Genomic DNA, 24,213 nt, shown 5'->3' on the forward strand with positions numbered 1-24,213 from the left:
ACAGGTCAGTGGGGCTTCTAACTCTGCTCACCCACTGGGTCTGAGGTCAGGCAGGGGCCGGTCGAGGGGCAGGCGGTCACTGAGGTAGGCGTTGTAGCCATAGTACTGGAACTGCTTCAGGGCCACGCGCCGGCCTTCGGGGCTGAGCTCCTGGCCCCAGTGCGCAAACAGAGAAGAGTCTGTGAAGGGCTCAGTCTCTGCCTCCTCAGGCTTGGCAGGAGCCTCTGCAGAAAGAAGGACAAGGAAACAGTGGGTCAGTGCCCCTGCATAGCATCACAACCCTTCTCCCTTCCTCACCGCCATGAAGGGTGAAACAATCTTAGCCCCATCTTTGGGGGGGAGGGGAGCAAACTGCAATCATCATCCTTCCCCAAATCCATTTGTCTATCCACATACCCATTGATACACTGAACAACCACTAGCACAAGTGCTACAGAAATACAGCCCATAGCCGCCAAGAAGCTGATGTGACACCCCATGGTTTCAAGTCAGAACCCCTCCTTCCCCAGCCTGCCTCCCCATCAGAGATGCTAACCCCAGCCCTTGAGCTGGGCTTTTGCATTTCTTTCCCCAGACTGAACCCCCTCTTCCACCCCACGTACCCAGGTCCCCTAGCGGGTGGTCTGCTCCTGTGTCTAGTTCTTGGCATCCCACCACCTTCTCCTACTCCTACGCCTTCTCTCTGCAGTGAATTGCCTGTTCCCACTAAGTGACATCCACCTAGCTACAAAGATCTCAGTCAGGCCAGACTGCCTCCTGCTGCGTCTAGATTCTGTCCCCAAAATAGGGACAGCAGATGGCCAATGCATCCCCATACTTCATGTACACTGGGCACTGATCTCTGTACCCCCAACTTTGTAAGGGGAGCCTCTACACCAGGTCAAAAAGAGTTCACAGTTTCCCTGGAACATTCCATGAAAATGGAAGAGACAGTATCACCTGTAGGGCAGAGGCTTTGGACTGATTAGCAAGTTCACTGTTCACTGGCTACATAAACAAAAGCAAATACTCAACCTCTTGATTTTCCCAACTGTAACATGAGGATAATCAAATTTATCCACTTCCAAAGATTTGTGGTGATTATATATCATAGCAATATATAAAATATAAACACTTAGACCAGCATAATGGTAACTAGGATTGTCAGCAAGAGAGCCTTGCAGGTCAGTAAAATCTCTTTTTCAGTGGTAATGGGTAGGTCTTGCCAAAACATAGGCTGATGGGTCAAGATTCTGGAATTTGTTCTGAGGAGCCGGCATTCAGGTAAGCCACTCAATGTCGGAAATCAGAGAAACTGGACAGAGATGCCCAGCCCCACTGGACAGCACCTTCCATGCTCATAAACATGTGATGAGGCAAGAGATGGAGCCAGATGCCTGGAATGAGACAGAGCTCTGAAGGAAGCCGCAGCAGCCTGTCTGGAGTCAGGGCGGCATGGCACACCTCTGCCAGGTAACTTAAAGGTACAGGCTGGAAAGGGGCAAGAGGCTCAAGTTCCAGAATCTTCAAAGTTTAGGAAGCTCAGAGTCACAAACCACACCTCTTGCTACCATCTATCTCCTCTTGGGGGACTCTCCCAAGAGCCAGTGTGGGAGAGTGGATGAGGCTTGGGAACAGAATGGGGACCTGGTGACACCTAATATCCTCCTATCACAGAAGGAAGAGTCCCTGTCACAGGAGGTGAGCGAGGCTGTCATGGAGAGGGGACTGTCACAGCTCCCTGCACATTAGAGTCCAGATCCTGAATGCAGAGACAGCACCTTGATGCTGCAGCCCTCAGGAGAGGGATGCCAAAAGAATTTTAAGTGCAGGGCCTCCCCAGTGGTGCAGCGGTTGAGCGCTGGGTTGCGAAGCTGCTTGCAGCCTCTGCAGCGCCGGTTCGATCCCTGGCTGCTCCCCAGCCACCGGAGGAGGGTCCCACATGGCGTGCAGACCTCTCCTGCCACCCGCTGCTCCCCTCAGCAGTGTACTTCGGTCCTTCTGCCTGCTCTGCTCCCCGCTCTGGCTCTGGTGAATTCTCTCACCCTCCCACGCTTCTGACTGTACCCAGTGCTTGTATAAATAAATAAATAAATCTTTTTAAAAAATAATAATTTTAAGTGCAGCTGGACTCATGGGTGCTGGGTGACAAGCTCTCCAGGCTGCATCCTAGGGAACATCCCCAAATTACAGAGAAGTGTAAATCTGGGACAACTGTCATAGCTAATGCCTCCTAAGTGGTTACCATGAGCGCAGCTCTGCTACAAACCTTGTTCAGATACCATTCATCTCCCCAGGTGAGGAGGGAACTGGTTTCTTTTCTGTGTCACAGAGAATGTAAGTGAGGCATAGAGAGGATAAGAAAACTGGGCCAGGTTCATTCAGAGGGAGGTGAAGTCATCGAGATTCAATCCCAGGAGGTCTGTTTCCCAAGGAGGTGGTCCTAACCACTAATCTATACTGCCTCTACCTGGCAATCAGCTGGGATATACATGGGTGCCAAAGACAAACACAGCACATCATGTTGGTTACCAATTTTCCTTCAACATATGTAAGGAAACTCAGACACATGAAACAGATTGAGATCCATTAGGGAGTAAAATGCAAAAAATGCATGCGTTTCTATGACAAAACCAGAGATTGTAGGAGAGTGTGGCTGCTCACAGCTCCAGCCCAGGGCTTGGGGTTACTTATTTTCCCCTTCTTGGCAAGAGCACAGGAGTTGCCTGCTCTTGTAGGTCCCTGTTATCTAAAAAGATATATGATTCACTCATCTGGAAAGGCGGGGGCAGTAAAAATTTAAATCAGTGAACCAACTAAATCATATAATATTTAACAGAAATGGAGTTTTATTGCTCTCACATACCTAAATGTATATTACCAAGTAAAATGAGATCAGTTAATGAAAAAATTATGATTCACAATTAGGCCTGGGTTGCATGATAATGTATTGTAAACACATTAAAGCCCAGGGTTACACCACATGCTCCTATCTTTTTACTGTCATCTGTAGGTAACAGATGACAACTTGAAAGTGGGTCCTAAATGATAAGTAAGGGCACGACAGCAGGGAGAAGTACCATCTTGTTGAATTCCTGCCCCAGTCATGCATTGTACCTGCCTAGGTCTTTGCCCAAGGTTATCTCTGTCATGCTCACAGGGTGGACTCTACGAGCAGAGTTCCCTGCTGTATGCTTGGCTCCCAGCACTTTGGGCTTATATGCGGCGCTTCATACACCATTTTAAAATAAATCAGTAAATAATTAACCCATAGTTGTTAGTTATTTGACTCAAGGAAGGCAAAGATAGAAAGGTTAAATGACTCACCCAAGGTCACCCACATTGTCAGAGGCACTGAAATCTGACTTCCTCCAAATCCCACATTCTTTTCTCTGCACCACAAGCAGCAAACTAGTCTAAGGGCCAAACCTGGGCACCGCTTATTTTGTAAATAAAGCTTTATTAGACTACAGTCATAGCCACTTGCTTACATGTCATCTAGTGCTGCTTTAGAACTGGGAGGGCAGAGATGAGTAAGTACAAGAGAAACCATGTGGCCTGCAAAGTTGGAAATACTCATATCTGGCCATTTAAGATAGTGGGGACCCCTGCTTTCCACCATACATATGACACCTTTAGGTGAGAAGGCCTTGCCATCACTAACTTCATTCACCTTTCTTTCCTTCCCAAAGGACTGGTTAAGAGCACTGGCTGCAGTCAGAATCCTGGGGTTTATAGTGTTGTTCTGTTGTTTTCCAGTTGAGTGTAGTTTATCCTGAACCTCAGTTCCTCATCTAGAAAATGGAGTTGATAGTAGTAGTACTCCTTCACAGAACCACCATGAATGTTCAATGAGATGGCCCAGGTAAGGAGCCTAGCACGGTGCCTGGCACAAAGTAACTATTAGTTCAATGTATGTTAGTTGCTAAGGACACATGAAACCCCATAGTCCTATTAGGGCACTTTTCCACTAACACTTCTAGGGGTATGGGACCCTCCAGTGACTGCCTGTGCCGTGCTAATGTCCACAAGCCTCCAGTGATCAGAAAACCCTGGAGATCCCAGAGCTCACTCCTAACACTGCTCCCCTAGTTTACAGCACTCATTCCAGCCACACCTACCCCACCCTCCTCAGACTTCCCAGGTACACCCCACGCAGCACCTATGGGTGCTTTCCATTTCCCTCTTCACCCCCATGGCTAATGCCCCTCACTTCTTAGGTCTACTCAAAAGTCACTTTCTCACCAAAGCCTTTAGTAAACATTCAATCCCCTCTCCCAGTATTGCCTCTGAACTCACATATGTACCTTCTCTATTTGTCTTGCTTGCTGCTTGTCTCTCTAACTAGACTGTGAGCCCATGAGGTCAGGGATTGGCTCGCTCTGCTGAGCCTCCAGTGAATTTATCAGTGCCTGGCACCTGGCAGGTGCTCAGTGAATACCAGTACGATAAATAAATCAGGCAGTAGCAGCAGGTCATGGTGGAGTCAGCAGTCCCCCTGCCCACTGGGGGCTTCTAAATCCTTCCAGTGGGAGTTGGAAGGGGGCTGGTGTTCTGTGCCAGCAAGTAGGAGCATGAATTCAAGGAAAATTCCAGTTGCATGCAGTTAATTTCCTACCTAGTTCACGCATATAAAGTTATAGGAGACTAACAACAGTAGGGTCTTAGAAACTTCTCAGGCACTTCCATGGAATGTGGTCATTGGTGGACAATTCTACCCGCTCCTAGCACTCCTTGTTAAAACTCTTATAGCAGAGCATTAGCTGGCATCTCTCTCAAGCATCCAGGAAAGGATAGTATATAGAATAACCACCCCAAACATATAGGGAGAAGGAAGGTAGGCAAGGAGTGTGGGTGGGCTGCTGTCTACTTCGTGCCTCTCCCTCCCCCTTTTTCTTACTCTCACCTGGCAGAGTTTATAATTGGAAAGAGCCCACTGGGAATCCAAAATCTGTACTCCCAGAAACCCAGGTGCAGAGGGCAATGAGGTAAGAAGGCCCAATGTCTTAGAAAACTGCCCTGACATTCCTTCAGGGAGAGTCTGGCCCAAATCATGGGGCCCAAACCACAAGCCTGAGAGTCAGGGCAGGTATCCCCTTTTTTCCGACAGACACATGTGCCAAAGCCCAACACGCTAATCTCACAAAAGGCACTGTCCAAAGTGGCAAAGGGCATTACTTCTGGTCCAATGCAGAGGGGACCTTAGGCCCATCTTGCATGTCTACTACAAAATTCTGCTCCTGAAGCTGATTCTATGGTTCTTTAGACCACATTGCACCACCCCTGCCAGGCAGTGAGGTCAGGCCATCACAGTAGCCATGATGGAGCTTCCATGATTCCCATAACAGGTAAGAGGAAACAGCAATGCAGAGACACTGTTGAATGCTACTTAAATTGTACTCCTCTTGATCACAGCCCCACCCCATGTCTCAAGCCAAGACAAGCTGCCCAGTTTGAGGACCAGAGACACTGCAAGCCCTGAGGGACTGCTCAGTAGGACTACATTGTTTTATAAAGTTGTCTAGCCGTTGAAATACCTAAACAGTGCTAGCACACCGCTGCAGCCCACAGTCCTCCAGGTGGTCCTGTCACTTTGGTTGCTCTAGCCCTTTTCTTAGAATTCTCCAGATCTTCCCACCAGGCAGCAGCTAAAAGGCATTTCCCTGGCTAGGCCAGAACTCTGCTCTACACCTTGCCAGCATTCATGCAAATGAGTGCCTATGCCTCACTAGTTGAGTGTATTTTGACTAACACTTGCAAAAACCCTTCCTAGGAGAGCTCTGTGAATAAGATATGGGTTTCTGGAGACTTTTCCCATCACTCATCAGCATACCCATGTAAATGTCCTGTCCTCATTGTGTCTGACCTGTTTTCCAGAAATTTCTGCCTGTGACACATGGGGCATCAGGAAATGCCACCATATGGACTCAGAGACATGCTCACAGTGCCTGATATACAGCTCACTAATGAGAGTAGAAAATTTCAGATCCACGTCCTGGCAGCCTCCATGCTAATTCACAAAGACAGGAGGGAAGTGGGGCAGGAGAGCAGCTGGCGAAGCTTGGAGCAATTAAGGCAACAAAAACCTCAGCTCCGAGTACTTGTGCACAGGCTCACCAGCCGGGCACTGGGAGCACCTCTGGAGACCTAGCCAAGGCTTCTGAGCTGAGAGCAGGAAGAACACCCGCACGAGGGTGACTGCTTCAGTGAGCAGACAGAAAGAGAGCGTGCCCCACAGCTTTGGCTCTGGGGTCTTGGTGGTACCGGGACTGCACGATGGAGCGGAAAGAAAATGGGCTTGGGAGTGAAATAGACATTATCAAGTTGCCCAGTCCAATCTACTCCTAAGCACCCATCCTCTCCAGGACCACGTTCCTGGAGATCCCCATCTTTTGAAAGTGAGTTCTTTTGCCAGTCCTGGGATGCACATTAGTGGAAACTGAGGCACTGGTAGTTGAAAGGACCGGTGTGGTAAAGAGAAGGAGAGCCAGCCCAAGTTTCTCACAGGCGGGGAAACTATTTGAGCTCCCAGGCAAGGTTCACGGACCCAGAGTGGGGGGTCAGTGAAGTCGCGCCCATTGTCAGGGGAAGGCAGGTTTTTATAGGGTGGGGAGAGGGAAACCGGGCTTATGGTGGGGAACTGATTTGACGAGAAACAGAGTTGTTATTCTCAGTTCCACGGTTCTTGAGTCAGTTGTGGTTCTGATGGTATCAGCAGGCCCTCATTCTCACCCCTAGGTGGGCTTCCTCGTTCTCACCCCAAGGTAGGCTTTGGGGGAAGCTGCAAGAGAGGCTGCAGCCCAGACCCAGCTCTCCTTGAATTTCAGGATGAGGCAGAGAAGAGATCACACTAAGCAGTTGCTTCTGGGGATCCAAGTGGCCCTGCCTTGGGGATGGGCAGGGGGACTGGTCAAACCCTCATGGGGTGAGGGGGCAGAAGCACCACCTGGGATGGGGTTCATATCACTGAGTACCCCTGCTTAACCCAATGTTCAAGCTGGACTATGACCTCATTAGCAGTGGCAGCTTCGTTTTTGGCCCCTTGTTCTGGCACTTTGAGGGATACTTCCCCCAGGAAAGCAGTGGAGCCTTCTTATTTTCTATGTTTTTACTCAGTTTACTCCAGGCCCCTCTTTCAGACAGAGGGGACAGCTAAGAAGGCTTTGAGGGTTAGGAGGGGCCTCAATTTCACCCTGCAGCCAGTCTTACAGCCACTGCTATTTCTGTTTCTGCCCTTGGGCCATGCTCAAAGCTGAAACTCTGGGTGTCTGGTGATGATTCCAGAACCCAGTCATGAAGCGACAGGAGAAACTGAGACAGGAAGAATAGTGCCCCAGGTAACTGCCGCGAGCACTGGCGGCCCCAAGTCTGAAGTTCATCTGGGGGGTGGGCAGAGGTGGTCCTGTCTCTTGGTCCTCCTCCAGAAGAGTTCTGGGGAACCCTTCTCTGCCCACTCTGGGTCTGCTCTTCACTCTCTCTGGACAAGACAGCAGCCTGTTCAAGCCTTCATTGTCTTCATTTGCAAAATGGGAGCAGACTGTCAGGCTGTGGCTGGGAAGTGAGCTTTTGGAAAGATGAAGTCTGAACATTAAACAATGGAGAGAACATTGCTCTTAAAGGATATTTTCCTTTCTCCCACATCTTTCAATTTTTTTAAATAGCTTTATTGGGGTATAATTTATATACTGGAAAATTCGACCATTTCAAATGTACAATTCAAAGCTTTTTATCAAATAATTTCTCCACTCTTGAGATGCCCTGTTGTATGCTTTTTGAGGGGTTAAAAAGAAAAAGGCTTATTGAATGTCCATTTCTTTTGCCACTTTTCAGTCTGGTTTCCTGCGGGTGAAAAGTCACCACTACAAAGCCTCTTCAGATGCTTGGGCCTTGCCTGAGGAGCCCAGGCTGCCACTGCAGAGCCTCAAAGCCCATTACCTGCAAACCACTGTCATGTCAGCTACCCATAAGTTCCAGAGATTGGGATATGAACACCCTTGGGAGGCTGTTATCCCATTGATCCCAATAAATCATGGTGGGCTTTGCCACGTAAAAAAGGAGATTCTGACATGACTCTCAGGGGTGGAGCCAGGAAAAGGAACCACAGCAAGTATCTGTTGAACGCCAACCATGGGCTGCTCTATCTCAGCACGCTCCTCTCGTGCTGACCCTCCTCTGAGACTGCATGGTGGGTATGCCCTATCCCACTGGGGCAGGTGGCCAGCCAGGTCCTCACAAAGAGCAGGAGCACATGAGGGCAGCAGGTGGCCATTAGCCAAGGCCAGGCCTCACCTCTGACCATGAAGCCACGGGGCCCAGCCTCTCTCATAAACAACAAAGGATGACCCCAGCTGGTGGTAGGCAGGAACTGCAGTAATCACCCTCCTGGCCCTCTGCTCCCTCCCCACTAACTGGTTGAACCATCCCAGTTCCCAAGTGACTCCTGACCATTGGCCCAGGTTCTTGCCGCCATGCTTTGGACTGGGAGGTTGACATTTGTGTCCCTAAAGCTGCAGTTCTATCGCTTCTTGGCCTTTGGCTAAGATCAAGTGTAGAGCCTAAAGCTGCAGTTCTATTGTTTCAGGGGGTTTCTCATCTGGGAATCTGATGAAAACTGACCATTCCTCAGAAAAGTACGCATTGGCACATACACAGAACAATCATCACTCACTGTCATGGGAGCCGTGAGCAGCAGTAAGATGTACAGCAGGGGTTGGCAAACTTTCTTATGTAAAGGACAAGTCATAAATATTTCAGGCTTATAGGTCACATGGTTTCAGTCACAACTACTCAGTGCTGCTGTGGTACCAAGAAAGCAGCCATAGATGGTATGTACCACCCAGTTATCCCATTTCTTGGTATTTACTTGAAAAATACAAAAACATAAATTTGAAAACATATATGCACCCCCAAATTTACTGCAGTATTATTTACAATAGCCATGAGCTGGAAACAAGCTATGTGCTGATCACCTGACAAGTGGATAATGAAGAGGTGGTCTATATCACCACAGAATATTACTTAGCTATTAAAAAGATGAAATCTGGTGATCTGTAACCACATGGATGGACCTATAGGACTCTCTAGTAAGTGAAACAAGTCAGAGAAGAAAGACAAACACCATATGAATTCACTCCCATGTGGCATACAGGGAAGCCAAATAATTGAATGAACTAAATAAAGCAAAAATGAACTTTCAGGCTATAAAACCAATTAGTGGTGACCAGAGGGAAGGGATCAATTGTACAGTGAAGGGTAGAATTGGACTTCTAGAAGTAAATGATGTAGTAAATACACAATGATTTTTTTAAAAGATTTATTTATTTAAATTTATTTATACAAGCACTGGGTACAGTCAGAAGCGTGGGAGGGTGAAAGAATTCACTAGAGCCAGAGCAGGATGCACAGCAGGCAGAAGGACTGAAGTACACTGCTGAGGGGAGCAGCGGGTGGCAGGAGAGGTCTGCGCGCCATGTGGGACCCTCCTCCGGTGGCCGGGGAGCAGCTGGGGATCGAACCGGCGCCGCAGAGGCTTCGGGCAGCTTCGCAACCCAGCGCTCAACCGCTGCGCCACCGGGGAGGCCCAATACACACTGATTTTTAATGATACACACTTGAAACATATATAATGTTTTAAAGTAATGCCCCATTCAATGAAAAAGATAAAAAATAAAACAATTAAAAACTAAAGTCAGAGGCGCTAACAAGTAATTTGCTGCTGCCTGGTATATTGGGAGAATAGACTAGATCCCAGCTGCTTCATCTGTGAAATGGCTGAGTCCTAACTATCTGTGCCTCAGTTTCCTCACTTATAAACGATGAAAACAGTATCCACTGCACAGGGCTGTAGAAAAGAATACAGAAATGAATTCCCATAAATCTTTCAAAATAGTTCCTGGCTCCTATAAGCTGGGTGTCAGCTTATAGGGTGGTCAAAAGTCTCTGGCTCCAGAACACGGGATTTTTTTTTTTTTTTTAATACACCCTTGCTCTTTCCTTTGAGGACCCTTCTAACTCTTCTGTTATCATCTCACTGGACATAACTCTATTCCACCCAGCTACAGTTGGCCTAATTCAGACCCTGCCAGGAAGAACAAAAGGCAGTTAGGACGCTGAGAACATGACTGGGACAAGGCTAAGGAACAGAGGAATCAGACCTTGTACCTATAGGAGGAGATGAAAAGTTAGGGAAGGCAGCCCTGGCTGTTGGGGTGGGATGCAGGAAGGGTGGCAAATGCCAGATAGGAAAAGTCAAAGGTCAAGAGGGAAACGTGCATTTCTTTTGGGGCTGACATGGCAGACCAAGAACAAGAATTCATGTGACTTGGGTACTGCATGATGGCGTCTCACAACCAGACAAACCCCATGCCCACTCCAGAGCTAGCCTGAACTGCATCCTCCCAGCCTGCCTGGGTGACTGATGGGCCTGGTACGGCTGAGCTCACGGCTGCGGCTGGGCAGGTCGGAGCAGCCAGAACTCAGTGTGTGTACCCGGAAATAGAAACTACTCAATCAGAAATTATGCAGAATGAAAGCTGCCATTAAAGGGGCCCAGTTTTTACGCTCCAAGCCAACCATATAAAGAACATGTGAAAAACTCATTTTAGGGAGTGATAAATGTATGTATCTTAGGAACCAGGATTTATATGTGCCATTATGTGCTACTTTAAAACAACTCTTTAAACCTAGAATTCTGCCTAGGAGATATAATGAACTCTGAAGCACCCACCATCATTTTTTTTTTTCCTCCGAGAACTGACAGCCTGGAGCTGAGATCCTGGACTTCTAAATATACAACTCACTGTTCACACATAAAACACAGTGTTTCTGCACATCAGTTTCTTGGAATGAACTCGCTGGCCCGTCCCTGTTGATGGTGAAGTGGCAAGCTTCTCCTGGCGCAGATGCACAGATGGGAACAGCTGGGCTCCACGGGGAGAGAGAAATGTGGCCCTTTGTAGTAGGAAGGCCCCCCCGGACCCGCTTCAGACGCCTGTGATAGCTGCCCCCCTAGACAGGGGGGTGGGTTATACTAGGATCCTTGCTCTGGGAAACTGGCAGCCTGGAATAAGCTGGGAAGAGCAAGAGTGTGTGCGCCTTTCCTCTGTAATGTTATTCTACCCTTTTCTGTCTCAGTCTCCCCAGGGAAGCCTGCTGCTTTCCAATGTCTTTCTCCTGGTCTTAAAGGGGCAGCCACATGCTCTATTGCATTGGTTCCTAAATGTTAGTAAGAAATATACTTACAGGGTTTGTTCAATCACAGATCATCTCTGGATGCTCCCCAGAGTCTCTGATTGAGCAGATCTGGTGGGGCCTGATAATGTGCATTTCTAACAAATTCCTAAGGAATGCAAGGCTGCTGGTGGGTTCTAAGTCTGAGAACCCTCAAGCCATGGGGGTGACTGGAGCCCCAGGTCTCCTTTTAGTGTCAGCTCTGCCACTCACCCATGGCCCTGAGCAAGTCCCTCCCTCTCTTAGGTCTTCAGTTTTCTCTGGGGGTAAGCACAAGGGGGTGAGAAGAGATCATCTCTAAGGTCCTCTTATGTCCTAAGATACCTTGATTTAAAGTTATTCAAATCATGCTCGCTTCGGCAGCACATATACTAAAATTGGAACAATACAGAGAAGATTAGCATGGCCCCTGCGCAAGGATGACACGCAAATTCGTGAAGTGTTCCATATTTTTTCTAGAAAAAGAACAACAAAAAAACCCCAAAACCAGTAGAAGAAAAGAAATAATAAAAACCAAAGCAGAAATAAATGAAATTGAAACTAAAAAAACAATCCAAAAGATCAATGAAACCAAGAGCTGGTTCTTTGAAAAAATCAATAAAATAGACAAACCCCTAGCCAGGCTCACAAAGGAAAAAAGGGAGAAAGCACAAATAAACAGGATCATCAATGAAAGAGGAGAAATCACAACGGACACAGCAGAAATCAAAAGAATAATCAGTAACTACTATGAACAGTTATATGGAAACAAGTTTAACAATCTAGAGGAGATGGACAAATTCCTACAGCTCTACAATCACCCAAAGCTAGATAAAGAAGAAATAGAACACCTAAACAGACCAATTACAATTAGCGAAATTGAAATGGTAATCAAAAACCTCCCCAAAAACAAAAGCCCAGGACCTGATGGATTTACAAACGAATTCTACCAAACATTCAGAGACGAATTAGTGCCTATCCTTCACAAACTCTTCCAAAAAATTGAGAAGGAAGGGACAATACCAAACACGTTCTATGAAGCCAACATTACACTAATACCAAAACCGAACAAGGACAACACAAAAAAGGAAAACTACAGGCCAATCTCCCTAATGAACACTGATGCAAAAATCCTCAATAAAATTTTAGCCATCAGAATCCAACAATGTATCCATAAGATAATTCACCACGACCAAGTAGGATTCATTCCAGGGACACAAGGATGGTTTAACATCCGAAAATCAATCAACGTTATCCAACACATCAACAAAAAGAAATATAAAAACCATATGATAATATCAATAGATGCTGAGAAAGCTTTCGACAAAGTGCAACACCCATTCATGATAAAAGCCCTTGAAATTCTTGGGATACAAGGAACATACCTCAACATCATAAAGGCCATCTATGACAAGCCAACAGCCAGTATCATTCTCAATGGTGAAAAGCTGAAAGCAATTCCATTAAGATCTGGAACAAGACAAGGATGTCCACTCTCACCACTGCTTTTCAATATAATACTGGAAGTCCTAGCCAGGGCAATAATACAAGAGAAAGCCATCTAAGAAATCCAAATAGGAAAAGAAGAAGTCAAACTATCATTATTTGCAGACGATATGATATTATACATAGAGAACGCCAAAAACTCCACAGAAAAGCTAATTCAACTCATTAATCAGTTCAGTAAAGTGGCAGGATACAAAATCAACGCACAAAAGTCAGTAGCCTTCCTATACACTAACAATAAATCTGAAGAAGAAGAAATCAAAAAAACCATCCCTTTTGTTATTGAAACAAAAAAAATCAAATATTTGGGAATAAATCTAACAAAAGAGGTAAAGGACCTATACAAAGGAAACTATAAAACACTGTTAAAAGAAATAGAAGAAGACACAAAGAAATGGAGAGACATCCCCTGCTCATGGATTGGAAGAATAAACATTATTAAAATGGCCATCCTTCCAAAAGCAATATACAGATTCAATGCTATTCCAATAAAAATTTCAATGTCATTCTTCAAAGAAATAGAACAATTATTGATGAAATTCATATGGAATCACAAAAAACCCCGAATAGCCAAAGCTCTCCTGAAAAAAAAAGAAGGGAATGGAGGCATCACACTCCCAGACTTCAAACTATACTACAAAGCCATAATCATCAAAACCGCATGGTATTGGAACAAGAACAGACATACAGACCAATGGAATCGAATAGAAAATCCAGAAATAAACCCACAGATTTATGGTCAACTAATCTTTGACAAAGGAGCAAAGACTATGCATTGGAGCAAAGAAAGTTTGTTCAATAAATGGTGCTGGGAAAACTGGGTCGCTACATGCAAAAGAATGAAGCTTGACCACTACCTCACACCATACACAAAAACCAACTCAAAATGGATTAAAGAACTAGACATAAGACCTGAAACCATAAAATATAAAGAAGGAAATATAGGCGAAACACTACGTGATTTGCACATCAAAGACATCTTTACAGACACATCACCCAAAGCGGTGATAGTGAAGGCAAAGATAAACAGCTGGGACTACATCAAATTAAAGAGCTTCTGCACAGCAAAAGAGACAATAACAAAAACAAAGAGAAACCCCAACTGGGAGAACATTTTTGCACCCAACACTAATGATAAAGGACTGATCACAAAAATCTGCAAAGAGCTGATGAGACTCAACAACAGCAAAGAAAATAATCCAGTCAAAAAATGGGCAGAAGAGCTAAAAAGAAACTTCTCTGAAGAGGAAATGCAAATGGCCAACAGGCATATGAAAAAATGTTCAACATCACTTGTCATCAGGGAAATGCAAATCAAAACTACCATGAGATACCATCTTACACCAGTGAGAATGGCACATATTAAAAAAACTAGCAACAACAAATGTTGGCGAGGGTGTGGAGAAAAAGGAACTCTTCTGCACTGTTGGTGGGAGTGCAAACTGGTCCAACCACTGTGGAAAGCTGTGTGGAGATTTCTGGACCTACTAAACATAGAGCTTCCATATGATCCAGCAATTCCACTCCTAGGTATTCACCCAAAGGACACAGAAACATCAATTCCAAAGAACACCTGCACCCCTATGTTTATAGCAGCACTGTTTACAATAGCTAAGCTTTGGAAACAGCCCAAATGCCCAAAAATAAATGACTGGATCAAGAAGATGTGGTACATATACACCATGGAATATTACTCAGCGATCAAAAAAGATAAACACATGCAATTTGCAGCAACATGGATGACGCTGGAAGGGATCATGCTCAGCGAAATAAGCCAAAAAGAAAAAGAAAAATACCGGATGGTCTCACTCATAGCAGGAATCTAGAAAACCTAAATAAGGGACCAGGAAAATGAATAACTATAAGAAAGTGAAAATCAAAATCAACAAAAAACTATAAACCAGAGACACTCTATGGGCGTGGGGTGGGGAAATAAGGGATTGGGGTCAAAATAAGGGGGCTGCAATTGTATGGGGAATATAAAAATAAATAAATAAATAATTAAATAAATAAATAAATAAATAAATAAATAAATTTAAACTGTAAAAAAAAAAAATAAAGTTATTCAAATCACAGATTTTGGCCACATTCTTAGAAAGGGTGCTCAATGGAATTCTGCTGTTCAATTCCTTTATTTTGTGAAGGAATCCAAGGTTCAGAGTCATTCAATGGCTTGCTAGGTTGCAGCTGATTTGGGGGCTGGGAAGTAGACAAGGCCCCTCAATACCCTAATTCTCTGCTCAGTGTGTCCTCTGCACCCATGAGGGCTTCTGCAAAGTGGCTCTGGGAAAAGGGAATCTGCTCAAAGTCTAAGTTTCTAATACCTCAGAGGCAGCCAAACCCCCAGCATGAGTCCCGACAAACCAGCAAACTTCTTCCCTCAGAAATCCATCACCAGGGCTGTACCTGAGTCTAGATGTGCTGAAAACATCTGCAGCCTGTATGTCAGGCTGACGAGGAGTAAGATGGGCTCTGCAGGTAAGGAGGGAGAGAAATTCATCACAAGATCCTGGGACTATTAACCCAGGCTCCCAGAGGAGAGCAGAGCTCCTGTTTTGCTCAGTTGTTACCAGCTGTATCCTCACACATGGATACACACACACACACACACGCACACGCACACGCACACGCACACGCACACGCACATGCACAGGAGGCGGAACCTGCAAACAGACTCCTCTAGTCCCCAGTGGCTGCTCACTGCATGTAGCAAGACCATTAAAAATGTGTCATTTCAAAGATGAGAAAAGAACACTTGTAAAAACAAACTTGCAAGAAGAAATATTATGGGGCTCCCCTCTGGTTAAATAGCCCACATCTGAATCTTTAAGTGCAATTTACAGTGGAGAAGGATAAATAGGACCTGGCACCCCAGCGGGTTTCCATCCACACACAGACTGCCGGGTGCCCAAGCCTTGGTGGCCCCAGGGCTAAGCGCCCCATCGCTCCTGGCAGCTGTTGGCTCACCAGACGCATTTTCATCACTGTCCTCAGTCATAAATCTCCCGACTGTGGCATCGTGGCTATATTTTTGGTGAAGAGAAGTGGATTTTCCTTGGAAAAAGTTAACAAACAGGTCTTCCCAGCCCAGGCTTCCTGCAGAACCAGGAATGGCTTTGAATCCATGTCCACAAAGCCATGAAAGGAAGTAGGCAATTTTCAAACAAAATCCATTTCTTGAGCATAATGGTAAAAATATTTATCACATGAAAGATATGGAAACCTTTATGATGTCTCTGTGCTCTGTATCATGAATGCAGATTGTGTCCGGTGGAATGTATGCAAAAAGACCGTCATGCCTATGATTTTGAAAGGGGGAGAAATTAGTCTTTTCCATCTGGCAAATTTTTAATTTACCAACCCAGTTGTGCTGTATGGACCCCTGAGGCCAGTCAGACAAAATAAGCTAAGGCTTTGGACAACGTACCTATGTGCCTGGAACACAGTGAATGGGAGTCCCACACTGATCTGTCTCTGTCAACCCAAGGCTCTGGAAAGCATCCACACTCACATCTTAGCCACAGAGTCAGATGAGGTCACATCAGTGTGTCTCCACACCATCCATAGAGTCTGAGCTTTCTTTAGGTCTCCCTACAAAGGTGAGTGTTTTTCCTACAAGTGAATTTTTTTTTAATTTTTTTTAAAGATTTGTTTATTTATCTATTTATACAAGCACTGGGTACAGTCAGAAGTGCGGGAGGGTGAGAGAATTCACCAGAGCCAGAGAGGGGAGCAGAGCAGGCAGAAGGACCGAAGGACACTGCTGAGGGGAGCAGCAGGCGGCAGGAGAGGTCTGCGCACCATGTGGGACCCTCCTCCGGTGGCCGGGGAGCAGCCGGGGATCGAACTGGCGCTGCAGAGGCTGCGGGCAGCTTCGCAACCCAGCGCTCAACCGCTGCGCCACCGGGGAGGCCCTACAAGTGAATTTTTTAAGTGTATAATAAAGCCAACTTCTATACCCAGAAAATACGATGAACCTCCCTGGGAGGCCCAGGTCTTCCAGGCTCAGAGCTAAGGTTGAGACTCTGAGACTCTGAGCTTCTATCTCCATCCATCCTCAAGGTTGGTGGGGGACCAGAGAGGGTATTCTGATGCACAGCTTCCAGTTAGCCTACAAGAATGTCCTCTTCAGAAAGGACCTTTCCTTTGGAGAGGGAGGGGATCTCAGACAGATGCTCCCTGGTGGGTTCCTGCACAATGAAGAACACTCATTTGTTTGCCAGACCTTTACTGGGTACCCACAGAAAGGCAAAAATTAAACTCCAAGGGTTTGAAGTTAGGAATGAAAGTTAATTCACTCATTCAACAAAGACGTATGGAGATACAAGTGTGTGAGAGGCAGTCTAGCTTAGTAGTACAGTACAAGACCTCAGAGCCACACTGCCAGAGTGTGGACCTGGCTTCACGGCTCAATAACTTATGGCCTCATGAAGTCCCTTAACCACTCTGTGTCTATTTCCTAATGAGGAAAATTGGGGATTATTATAATATCTGCTCCCTCGTGGGATTTTTATGGATTGAATAAATGGATAACAAAGCCTCTCACTTTCCATGTACTATGTGATCACTGGTGATTGTGATCATTGTTGTAAGTCAAGTCTGTACTGGGTGATGGGGATCGAGTTATGAGCAAAAACGGGAGTTCTTAAGGTGGTTGCTTATCTCTTTAGTGTCTTCCCTGCCAGTGTCTGGGCCGGAGGAACTTAAAACATGAGACTCCTCGATCCTCCCTGAGACGGCAAGGACCCAGAGCCCACTGCTCCCCTGGGAGGAGGTATCTTGGATGCCCAGGGAAGGTCTGCCTCTGCTCCCTGCTCCCCACACCATTTCAACTAAAGTCATGGGAGGAAGGGCAGTAAGAAAGGTCACCCAGAGCCATAGTCAGAGCCCTCTGCATCCAGATTGATCCTCCCAGGCCTAGGAGAGCAGATGAAGACTTTTCCAGCCTGGCTGGTTTATCACACTGTGCAGCCAAGACCTAGGAAAAAGGAATTCCTATCCAATGGGGCCCAATCTGCAGGGGGATGCCAAGGATTTCCCAGACTCATGACCCAGCAGCCAGGACATCTTAGCAATTGCAGAAACTGAGGTAATGGGGAGCTACAGGACTGAGAGGCATAGCAGCGACAGGGTCCTGAGAGTGGCTTCCATGAGCCAGAGGCCTGGAGGTGACAAGCCTCTGTTGCTGGGGGTAACTAGGGGGAGGTGCCCAGACCAGCACACACACATATATACCACCTGCCTTATACAAGACGTACACAGCTGGCCCCCTGGACTGAGAACTTAGGCAAGGTCGTGTTAACCTCCTCACCTCCTGTCATGCTCCAGGAGGAATGGGTGATGTGTAGGGTGCTGGGCTCTCCCAAAGGGAGGGGCTTCCTTCCCAAGCCCTCATCTCCCTGCATTCCTCAACAGTTCACTGCCAAGAACAGCAAGCTGGAAGGCTCCCAAATGCAGACATGAGACAAGTCAGAGCCTGGAGGAAGCGCAGGAACCATCCATCCAGACCAATGCTCTGTCGCCTTTGATCACATCCACAGTAAGAACTCAATTTCACATTAGATCTAGCATACATGCAATAATGAGGGAATAATAAGAAAAACAACAATTCACAAACAGTCTTTAACCTTCCTATGTATGGCAAACTCTGGTGTATTCCATTTGATGCTACAATATTCTGTTAAGAAGGTATGTTGATAATGACCTCGTAAATTGATCCCATGACCCTCTAATGGGTTGTGACCTGCATTTTGAAATACACTGATGTAGCTCAATGGATCACAACCTTTTATAACACCGTCCCTTTTTCATGAATGTTAAAATCCCTTCCCTACTTTCATATTACTTTTAACTTGAAAATAAATATTACCCAAACCAAACAAGAACAATGGGCATTTTAGATTATGCCTTTTTGAAGTATGCAAGCCACCTAATCCTACTGTCCCAAGGTTTTTATGTAGAACCCTCCCCCCACCCACCAACAGAAGGAGAGAAGGTTCACCCCAGACCAAAAATAACTTAGTTAGGACAGTGATCTCCAAGAGCTTCTGTGGTGTCCCCTTGGGGCAGGGGTAGGCCTGAGTGGGGGGTAGGCCAGGTCTGAGGTCTCTTCTTCTCCCTCTATCAGAGCTACCTAAATTTAGTCTGCTTGCATGTTAAGGTTTCACACATGACATTCTTTAATGAAAGGGGCCTTGGCTCAAGAAAATGATTGGAACCCCCAAAACTAGTAAGTTCATTTGCTCATTTCCCAAGGTAGAGAATGAAGCCAAGTCATTCATTCCATCTAAAGCACAGTGACTTTCTGAAGATGACACAGAGGTAAACCTGGGGCAGACACAAGAGCAAAAGAAGCCAAGAGGGGAGACCTGGTCTGTGGCCATACCCCCCTGAATTCACTCTGCTCCATCTGCTCTCAGAGCAGGGACCAAGGTAGGTACTCCCAGAGTCATCAAATGGTTTCAAAAAGGCCTAGCATTAAGGACACACAGAGTTCAACAAAGGGGCCCAGTTCCGGGGCTTTGGGCTAGATTTCTACAAGACTCAGGGTAGAAAAACCTCACTGGGAGTCAGAAGCCCTGCTTAACAACTACGTGCTTTTGATTAAGAAAAGATGGGTAATAAATTGATTGTCTCTGCACAGGGGCAGTGAGTTTGGAAGGGATCCTAACCTGGGGTCTAGGAGGCGGGAGGCCCTTGATGGAGGGAAGATTGGCATCCCTGGACATGCGTGCCAGTCATGTACAAAGTGTGTGCCCATCGTAGGAGGGAAGGAGGGTCATGCTGGCTCTGCAACTGACATGCAGCAGCCAACACCAAACATCCCATCATAGTTCTGGAGCGCCCACAACATGAGCAACTTCTGTCCCAAGAGACGTCATTGAGTCAAACCCTTCCAGAATCACTGGTTTGGCAGCAGCTGCAACCCTCTGCTCCTTTGGAGAGACTTTGCTGAAAGCCAGACAGGAGTGACTTTTCTTGGGCCCCCCCCCCCCGAGATCCTTAGAACACAGCAGAGGCCATTGTACCAAGTTCATGGCTGATGGTTGAAGGGAGCCACTCAATGCCCTGGAGTGAGCCCAGGTCCCGGCCACACACAGGTACCCGAGGCCACGGCTTAACCCAAGTTCTCCGCCTTGGCGTCACATGAAAGCCAACTGAGAAACAGCTACGGATGTGCAGGCCCAGCTCCAGATGGACCAAATCAAACTCTCTGAAGCTGGGGCCCAGGCACCTTGTTTTGTTTTGGTTCATGTTTTATCTCCCAGGTGATTCCACTGTGCAGCCCAGGATTAAAACCATTGAGTTGGGGAAATGGTTTCCAAATTTCAGTGTGTATACAAGAACCCACCCGCAAAGTCTGGGAAAAACACAGATTTGCCTCAAGATGGTTCATCCCCAGAATTTCTGGAGCAGAGATCTGGAACAGAATAATTATTAACAAGTCATAAGAAAGTAGTTTCTCCCTAAATAAAAAAACTTCATGTCAATCCAAACTATCTCAGATCTCAAGTAACAAAGTGACCCTAATGTTCTATCACCTGAACAAAAACATAATCTCTTTATATACCACAAGTCTCTAACGGAAACATACCAATAGATGTAGTTACACGTTATCTCTTAGATGTAGTAAAGGTATCATTACCCTATTTCAAACAGCCTCATGGAAGTTAAGTAACTGTGACTATAATGTCTATTTTCCTGATATGAACATCAGAATATCTTATTTCCCTACCCATGTCCTTCCTCTCCCAGACAAATCATGGAGGCCCTTGATATACTCAGGTATAGAAAAGGAAATGCATCAAGCATTGGGGCTAGTAGGGAGGGGGCTGCTTCCTTTCATGCAGTTCTTATGAACAGAAGGTCTCATTTTAAGTTCTGGGTCATCTCTCTATACCACAAACTCTTCAATGGGTTTCCTACATAGTGTTCCCCAGAACACACTGAGAAACATGGCAGCTGAGGCTGGGTTGCAGAGAGGTTGCTGGGGAGTAAAAGCAAAATCAGATGGGGGACAGAGAACTTCATGGGCTTTTCATTGAGGCCCCAATTCCCAGACTTACATGTTGGCAGGATCCTCAGCACTGGGGGTTGTTCAAACAGGACCCCCAGAAATCAAAGTGCCCCCTCCACTCCAAAAACGCTCCATTTAGTGAGCAGTCCCTACTGACAGGATGCAGCAGATTCCACAGGTGTTAGTTAGAGGAAAGGTTTGAACACTGCAGGGGGATTGTAGAGATGAGGTCCCAGCCCTCAGCAACCTCACACTCCAGGCTGCGATGGATAGGTGAACAGAGTGCTACGTTAGGTTGGCTGGCTGGCAGGTGGGTGGTGATACAGGCAGATGGGCAGACAGGGGCAGCTGGGGATCAGTAGAAGTGCATGTAAGGTACAGCCGCTGCCTCTGGAGGCAGAGTGAGCAGAAGGAGCACTCTTTACATCACTGAGAATAAGCCAGCTCTGAGGATATTGGTTTTTGCATCCCAGGAGCAGGGATAAGCAATCTGAGTTATCATAATCACAAAGGAGGCCACCTGCTCTCTTGCCTTTGTGAACATCTCAGATGGTGCAGAGCTAACCAAAGCCCCAAACCAGGGTCCCAGGCTGATGGGTAGACTTCATAAGAGGAGCAGATGAAAGGCATCAGGACAGCTCTGGAAACCTGCACCCATGATAAACACTTCCAATGCTTCAAGGCAATAGGCAGCCCTCATTATATGTCCACAGACTTCCCTTCACCAGCAGTCCCTGGAAGCCCAGAGAGACCCTCAACAGCAGGTGAGGCAGGGAATCCCCCAGTATCTGCAGGCTCAGGTCCCACATACCACTCAGCCATCATTAGCACCCACGTGGAGAAGTAAATTGGGGGTGATAGGCCACCTCTGAGGTGTAAGGCTCCTGCCAGGGATGCAGAAGAGAACTCATGTGGCAGTCAGAGTGGGTGAGTTAAAAATGAAGCTCTTATTGCAAGTGATAGCACACACTCAAGAGAGAGTGTGGGCAGATTCAAGGGAGAATCAAGCCTGGAGTCTCGAGGCTGCTGATATATATACACTCTGACTCCCACATATAGATAGATAGATGATAGATAGATAGATAGATAGATAGATAGATAGATAGATAGATAGATAGATAGATAGATAGATAGAGAGATATTTAGGTTAAGGGGGCTCACAGATGGGTCCTGAATTGGTTTTGACCAGTTTTTCTTTAGCAAGACTGTTAAATCATAACAGGACCCAGGAGATCCACTAAGATAAAGGGAGTTTTAAACAAGTAGGGTTTGGGTCATTTTGCCCCAGAATGTGCACAGATGTTTTTCCAGTTACTGATGGGGGTGAGGGGATTGCAGTTTACCTCATTCCCTCCTCAGAAATAAATCTGCCACTCCCAGATTTATTTAACGTCTATATACCAGTCTGATGAAAACGAGACAGCCGAGTTCTGTCCTGAGGCCTGTCCCTCTGTCTCTGCCCCAGTTCTGGGACCCTTCCTGAGAAATCATTCATCCTTTTTATTTTTAAAGGGGTAAAGGGACCATGACCTCAATCTCCTGTAGCTACTTCCTGCTGAGCGTGGGCAAAGTCCCTACTGACAGGTAGGAGAGTTGAAATTCTGTCTCACTCAGCCTGAGAGAAAGACATAGAGCTCTGGGCTTTGGCAGGTCTGACACCAAGCATTTGAAAAGACAAGACTCCACATTAGGAGGATGAGAGTAACTATCAGGACCTCTGCAAGGGAGGAGACTCAAGATCACCAATCTATAAACCAGTCCCACAGACTTGACATCCCTTGGATTCTATAGCCCTTTGGAGACAAAGGGGACTAATTTAAGAAGCAAGGACCAGAGATCAAAAGTCAGCATGTTCTAGTAACTCAGCCACAGGACTAAGTGAGTCCATGAATCCATCCAAACCAACTGGAGGAGGCTTTGCTTGAAGCAGGAGTTCAGGGCCAGGATGCAGTTTCCTTAAAGTGTCCCACTTCTGGGAAGCCACATCTTTCTCTGTGTTTTCAGTTTCCTGCTGGCCCTAGAGCTCAGCTTAAGGTTTGTTACTACTATTCATATGGAAATACAGATCTCAGAGAGAAAATGTTAGGTAAGATTTTTTTTTTCCTTTGCATGTCCTTTAAGGTCTGAGAGCAATTTAACCATTCAGCCTCCATCACAGAAGAACAGCAAAGTGGTCAAGAGCATGGGGTCTGAATTTAACATATCAGGGTTAGACTCCCAGTACCAGCACCGACAATCCATTCATAATCCTCTGAGCAAGTGAGGGAGTCTCTCTCGACACCTTTATTTAATCAGTTGTAAAGAGGACAAAAAGAATACCTCTCTCCTAAGGCTTGGGAGGAGTACATGACATATTTCATGTAAAGCATTTGCATTGCCTGGGTCACGGTAAACATCCAATCACTGTCAGTTAGTAGTGGTATTACTAAGGTCACAGTTGCCATGGTGAGTGGTAGCTGCTGAGAAGCCAAATTGCCAAGCACAGTCCCCGCTCTGCCCAGAACTTGCTGCCTAACCTTGCACACCTAATCCTCCTCAGCTCTGAAATGCACATAATTGCACTTGCCTGCCACAAAGCACTTGCATGTGTTGAATGTTGTGTTCATGCCAGTTTATTATCAGAAATCTAGAATATCCTCTTCTTACCTCTCAGCCTGGTGCAGGATGGGCATACCTGACCACCCTTCAGTTTAGCTAATGGGACAGCAGCCCATTACAGCAGAAAGTTCCTGTTGGTTAGCAATACCTAGGGGATCTTATACTATAGACAATGAAGGAATCTAAGGGCCATTCAAAGCTCAGCTTAATTAACCAGCAGTACTGAGAATGGGATCCAGAGGGATGCCTACCCACTGGTCACCCTGAATATCTTGCCATGACTTTGTCTTATACAGATCTCAAAGTCAGGATGGAGTATAGGGAGGTCCAGCTGAAGGCCTGTGTCCTCAGGGGTTGGTTGCCTGGCTCCCTGGCCCTTCATTTGTTCCTTCTCTAACTTCTGTCACTGCATTGGTTCTGGAACTCGTGACCAGCCTCTGTCTGGTTCTCTGGCTCATGGGGTCCACCTGGGGCTCCTCAGATAGGGTGGAAGCTGTCTGAGGGCAATGCCTATGCATTGCTCAACTTTGGATTCATCCATCATGTGGCTCAAGGTTGCTGACACAGAGGGTACAGGTCCGCTGATGGATAGGGTGTGGATTGGTTGTTTGGAAGACTCCCTGAAGTGCTGCCAGTTTCCTTCCTGTCTCAGCCCTTCCCAAAGAAGTTTGGGGGCTGAAGTGTCAGAGAGAGGCCTTGCCCTCAGGAGCAATCTAGGGATTCTTTCCTCCTGTCTTCCACTGAGTTCTGTTGGTGGGGAGCACATTTACACATCAGTGATTCTGCCAGTTTCCTAGAGCAGGGCCCCCAGAATGAACTTTCTAAAGGTTGACAGGTATCCAAATGGATTTTGTTCTTTGAATGAACCAAAGTTCTGTTTTTTTTTGCCTCTTTGACTGTTTCCC

The 24,213-nt window shown here is 46.3% G+C and overlaps 1 protein-coding gene across 2 annotated transcripts in view; it reads right to left on the reverse strand.

Annotated features, from left to right (window-relative positions):
* Window positions 1-24,213, reverse strand: part of GALNT18 (polypeptide N-acetylgalactosaminyltransferase 18) — a gene marked incomplete at its 3' end in the record, with an annotated part of 328,593 nt that overhangs the window by 162,921 nt on the left and 141,459 nt on the right. For both annotated transcript variants that reach the window (XM_084248480.1, XM_084248479.1), the window contains exon 2: window positions 32-224. In XM_084248480.1, coding sequence (XP_084104606.1) covers window positions 32-224 — 193 coding nt within the window. The remainder of the gene's footprint in view (window positions 1-31; window positions 225-24,213) is intronic.

The sequence above is a fragment of the Talpa europaea genome (genome assembly GCF_964194135.1).
Source record: "Talpa europaea genome assembly, chromosome: 1".
Classification (NCBI taxonomy): Eukaryota; Metazoa; Chordata; class Mammalia; order Eulipotyphla; family Talpidae; genus Talpa; species Talpa europaea.